Genomic DNA, 5,966 nt, shown 5'->3' with positions numbered 1-5,966 from the left:
CTCTCAAAAGCCGGGAGCCAGAGCTTGGTTATGGACTAGGTTAGTAACCAGGGCCCAGTTCCAGGACAGGTTGGGTTTGGGGCTCATCTAGAACGTACAGGCTTGAAAATTGAAAAGCAGGCTCAGAGGGCGCTGAAAAGCAGTTCTATGGTCCAGAGAACAACATGGAAACTGCTACTTGTTCTGGTATTGGGCTGGACACCAGTACTTGGGTCTGGAGCACATTAGGAACAAGGAGTCATCAATTCTGTTGTCTAGGCACTGGGTCCCCCTCACCTCTGCCCTCAGGGCCCATTAGGCCTGAGCCAAAGCGGCTTTGACGGCGGCCACCAGCTGCAGAAACTTGCTCTCCGTGTCCACATAGCCATCACCTCCCTGGAGAAGGGAAAAAGAGGCGAGGGATGAGCTGGGACCAAGACGCCAACCCCAGTCCCAACACCCCACTAGCCCAAAATGGGGCAGAATGGAGAGACAGACATACCTTCTTGGAGTGAACCAACTTCCCCGCTACCAACACTTCAAAGAAACCGGTGACCTGGGGCGTCCCCTCGCCGCACTGGGGGGAGGGAGAGGTGTTGGCAGGGCTGAGATGCCCTCTTGGGGACACCCGCCGTTGCCCAAGGAATGGAGAACAGGGGCGAAGGGTGGGGCTGACCCACACCACCCCCGCTGCCATCCAGGGCTGAGGAACGGACGTGACCCATGTTTGACTCCTTCCCCATCCCCAGGACCCACGATGTCCAGGCGTCCCGGAAACTCATCTTCTAACTTCTTCTTAAGCTGAAGATACTGCAAAAGGCGGTGGGAGGTCACGACACGGGTCCACAGGAGCCACGCCAGCTAGCCCCCCTCCCCCATCTTCCAGGGGTGCCTCTTGGGACCACTCTGCTTACCTTGGACTTGTAGCCTCAGGCGCCACTGGTGGGAGAGTGTCCAAGAGAGTGGGTCCCGGGAGAGAGAGGGAGACGGTGGGGATCCAGGGAGAGGCAGGAGCAGAGATTGAGGGAAATGGGGGTGGGGGCAGGAAGAGATGAAGAGGAACACAGATGACAAAACCAAGCGAGGCACAGACACCCTCAAGAGAGAGGAGAGACACGCCCGAGTGTCGGGGGGCAGCACACAGATGGGGAGGCAGGGGCACAGGAAGGAGCCACCCACGCGAGGAAATTCAAACAAGGGGTGACAAGGAGAGGCCACAGCATGAGGCAGAGCAGAGGCGGAGGCAATGGAGAGAACTGGGTTAGGACAACTGCTGAAATAACAGCTCCACCCCCGCCCGTCCAAGGGAAACCATTATTCCTGGATCCCCAAGGCCCTGCCAGGCCCGAGGATGAAATCTAAACGCCTCCCCAACCCCCCACGGGAGGCAATTTTGGAACTGGAGTCTGCTGCACAGGCCCGCCCCCCCGGGCCTCAAAATTTCACTTCACCCCCTGCGTGACCGAGCGGCCAGGGACACCGCTAATGCTGTGACAGATCTGAGCCTTTCATAACCCTCTCTGGACATCTCACAGACATGACAACCAGTGGACCCAGATTCGGGTAATCTGTGATCTGCAGCCTGAACCTCGAGCTACCGACCTGCCACTGCCCCACTCCCAGCCTCAGTTTCCTCACCTGTAAAATGGAGCTAGACACACACCCTCCCCCACCCCCACTCAAGGGGTTTCCGGGAGAGGAAATTCACTTAACATGTATTTATTCAGCGCCTACAGGCCAGCATGCCTGTGCATGCCAGCACAATCCTACGTGCCAGGGCGGTCAAGCAGTCTACAGGACAGAACATTCCCTGCCGACCTGGCACTTTTTCACTCTGAACGGAACAATCAGATCAAATGTTTAACACCCGACACACAGTATTCCCTCCGCGGTTACGTTAAGATCACTCCCTCTACAGACGGGAAAAGCGAGGTCAGAAAACGACTAGGGTTAGTAGCGAAAGGCATCCACTGTATGCATTCAAGTCCTTGCCAAACGCACGCCGGAACCTTCTCGAACCTTCTCGACTCTGGCCGGCCCCACCCCACGACTGTTCCAGGTACTGGGGGAGGGGAAACCGAGGCGCTGACGGAACCTCCTCTCCCATTACACACTGACCCCCACCTGCTCCCCACACCGAGTCCCGGAATCGGGGGGGGTTAAAACAACACACACGTGTCGCAGTTCTACCTTTTGTGACCCGAGACGTCTAGAATGTTACAAACTGGGGACGGGGTGGGGGAGGGCAGAGAAATCAACGCCCTCTGTTTCCCACCCCTACGGAATCCTTTTCCCAGTGGAAGGATCCCCATGGGTCCTGCCCCCGACGCCCCCAGCGCCCAGCTCCGCTAGGATAGGGCGGGGCCCGGGCGGGATTCGAAGAGGGTACCTCCGGCCCTCGTGCTCACCAATAAACGACTCGAACGGGAACAGCCATGATTCCGGACCGGAGCATCCGCCGCAGTCCGATCACCCGATCCGCACTCCGGCGAGAAAAGGCGAGGTGGGAGGCCCGAGGCGGAGCATGCGCAGAGAGGCCTGGTACTGGGCGTTCCACAGAGCGGACCAACGCCGGGGGGGGATGAGGGGAGAAAGGCCCCACAGCAGGGACGAAGGGGGCCCTACGGCCCACCACCACCCTGAGGTCCCCGACGTAAATCTCCCTCCTCTCGCCCTGTGAGGCCAGGGAGCATACCGGCAGAGGGAGTCCCTGGAGAAGCCTTTGCGCGCCCCCTCCCGGATCTCCCCCTCCGGCCTGGAATGGTATGGCCTCTCGGGGCGGGGGTTCAGGGCCAACTGCTACTAGGAGGAAACGGAAGTACAAGTGAAGGCGGTGGTTTTGCAGCGAGGACCTGGGGGGGGGCGGGGCCGGGGCCGCGGGCGAGGCCGAGTCCGAAAGGATTTGGGGTACTCAGGGCAGCCCCTGAAGCTGGGGTTTCCAGTGAGCGCTCCAGGGCCCCCGCTGCCTTATTAAAGCCTGGCATCCGCACCCGGGCGCCCTGATCAGCTTGGCAACCCCCCCTTTTGCGCCTTCCAGTCCTCTCTGTGGCAAGGTGTTCATGGAGAGTGCTGGAAGCTGGAAGCTGGCAGCTGAGTTAAAGGCTTAGGGCGCGATGCCTTTCTGTGAGTCTCAGTTTCCTCCTCCGGAAGATGGGCACAACCACCTAACAAATACGTACTGGGTACCTACCTGCAGTCATAGGTTCCGAAGATACAGCAGTGAAAAAATAAAGTCCCTGCCCTTAGCTCTGCCCGAGGTCTTCCCACCGCAGCTTCTGTCTTTGATCCGCTGGTCCTCACCTGCTGTGACCCTGACATCTCGGGGCACTTGGCAGACATGGTTCAAGTTTCACCCCACCTCTTTTGCTGGCGTGTGTCCTCTGATCTCAGTGTTCTTGGGAAGATACAATGAGCCTCTGATGTAGAGCAGATAACATGTGGCTGGGCTAGTCAGTGTCCCATAAATAGAGGTCTTTTTCAGGCTTCCAGGGTCCTCAGAACAAAAACCCAAGCCTTGGGAGTTCCCTGGTGAACTAATGGCTAGGATTCTGGGCTTTCACTACCTTGGCCGGGGTTCAGTCCCTGGTGGGGGAACTGAAATCTCACAAGCTGCCGGGCTTGGCCAAGAAAACAAGCAAAAGAACCCCAAGACTTAGCATGCTCTGCCCCTGACTGGTCCCATTGTTCCTTTCTTGCCCCTCTCTTAGTGCCTTAGCCACGTGGAATCAGGGACCTCACCCACTCACCTGCCTCTGGGACTTTGCACATGCTGTTTCTACCCTCTCCTACTGCCTGACTCTGTTCATCCTCCAGAAATCAGCTCCAACGTATCGTAGGGAAAATTTTGTGTCGTGATAAACTATACCTTCTCCATATTACATCTGTATTACTTTGCTAGGGCTGTCATCACAAAGCACCACAAACTGAGTGGCTTAAACCCCAGAAATTTATTTCACGGTTCTAGAGGCCAGAAGGCAGAGATCAAGGTGTCAGCAGGGTTAGTTCCCTCTAAAGTCTGTGAGAAAGAATTTGTTCCATGATTCTCTCCTAGCTTCTGGTGTTTTGCTGGCAATCTTTGGTGTTCCTTGGCTTCTAAGAGCACCACCCAATATCTGCCTTCCACTTCACATGGCACTCTCCCTGTGTGCATGTCTGTGTCCAAATTTCCCTATTTATTTTCTTATTTTATCTTTATTTTATTTTATTTATTGGCCATGCCACGTCGCATGTGGGATCTTAGTTCCCTGACCAGGGATTGAACCTATGGCCCCTGCAGTGGAAGTGCGGAGTCTTATCACCAGGGAATTCCCAGGACCCAGTCATTTTAGATTAGGGCCCACCCTATGCCAGTATGACCTCATCTTAAGTAATTGCATCTGCAACAACCTTGTCTCCAAGTAAGGTCACGTTATGAGGTGCTGGGGTTTAGGACTTCACATATGAATTCTGGTGGGACGTAATTCAGCCTGTAACAAGCCATTCAGAGTTATCTGATTCTATGGAGTTCTGTTTTACAACTCCATAAATTGTAGATAAGTGATGGAATTACAAAATAATTCTTCTGAACAGGCATGCAAATGAATTCTGTCTAGGAGGGACAACCCTCTCTCTCTCCCTTAGTCTGTTTGGGCTGCTATAACAAAATACTACAGTTTATAGCTTATACACAACGGAAATTTATTGCTCCCAGCTCTGGAGGCTTCAAAGTCCAAGATCAAGGTGCCAGCATGGTTGAGTGAGGGCCTTCCTCCTGCTTCATAGCTGCCACCTTCTTGCTGTGTCCTCACCTGATGGAAGAGGCAGGGGATGTCTCTGGGGTCTCTTTTATAAGGGCACTAACCTCATTCACGAGAGCTCCACTCTCATGACCTGAGCACCTCCCAAAGGCCCCACCTCCTAATACCATCATCTTTGGGGGAACGCAAACATTCAGACCATAAGACCCCCCCCCAAATGTTTTGCCTCTATTTGCATTTTTGTTTCAATATTCCAGATCTATAAATGCGTGTTTGTTGATTTCCCTTTGAACCAGTTATAACACCTGACAGTGTTAAGTGAAATCTTTAACATGTTTTCGCTTTTAGATCTGTATGAGTCATGATTTTCCCTTTTTTCCCCAAAATTATCTTCTAACAATGCTGTCCTCAAGGAAGGCCACCCAAACCCCGCAGGCTGGCCAGGGTCCCCGTGGGGCTCCCCCATCACTGCCCCAACCACTCTGGTTGTCCCAGGTCTGACGTTTTCTCAGCACACCCAGCAAGTGGCTGGGCACAGGGCAGATGCTCCGAGGCTGTTTTGTTGACTGAAGAGTGAGAGACGCCCCCCTTCTGCCACTGAGAACAAAGAGGTCTCTGTTGCCCAGGAGTGGAGGAGGCTGGAGGCAGTAGTCATGCTTCTGGGGTTGGGAATGCATCCCTTGCTCACTCTCTCTCTCTCTCTCTCTCTCTCTCTCACACACACACACACACACACACACACACACACACATAAATGGTAACACACAGCTCTCCCCCTTACCTGGCTGCAAATTGCACATCCAGACAAACCACAGCCGAGCCAGAGACACAACACAACAGCACAAACCTCTATTCTGCTACACAAAAACACACCAGGCTCTCCCTATACAACAGCCCAGCCCCTACCCAGCCAGGGTCACAACAACTACACCTCCAAATGCGCAACTCACGCACTATGGCTGCCCCCTCTACCCGGCCACGTGGTAGAACACACAACTGTACCCTGGACAATAACACAACACACATGTATCCGGACAGAGACACAACAGCTCACCCAGAGATCCCGCTCACTGGGACACACAATTGTATACAGAGCACACACTGCTGAATTTGGCCATGGACATTGATACACAACCGCACAGCTGCACACAGAGACAGGATCAGTAATGCCCACGGACATACACACACACACACACACACACACACACACACACACACACAACATTAACCTACCAATAACCCAGACAGACT

General features: G+C 54.4%; 1 protein-coding gene across 1 annotated transcript; it reads right to left on the bottom strand.

Moving 5' to 3' along the window:
* Positions 1-294: 294 nt before the first annotated feature.
* On the bottom strand, positions 295-2,416 carry SELENOW (selenoprotein W). The gene is given in 5 exon segments (XM_007463291.1): positions 295-375; positions 482-556; positions 736-789; positions 894-918; positions 2,388-2,416. Coding segments are annotated over 5 exon segments (264 nt in total).
* Positions 2,417-5,966: the final 3,550 nt, after the last annotated feature.

This window comes from Lipotes vexillifer, unplaced genomic scaffold (genome assembly GCF_000442215.2).
Source record: "Lipotes vexillifer unplaced genomic scaffold, Lipotes_vexillifer_v1.1 scaffold802, whole genome shotgun sequence".
NCBI lineage: Eukaryota > Metazoa > Chordata > Mammalia > Artiodactyla > Lipotidae > Lipotes > Lipotes vexillifer.
This window is presented reverse-complemented; position numbering and strand designations above follow the sequence as displayed.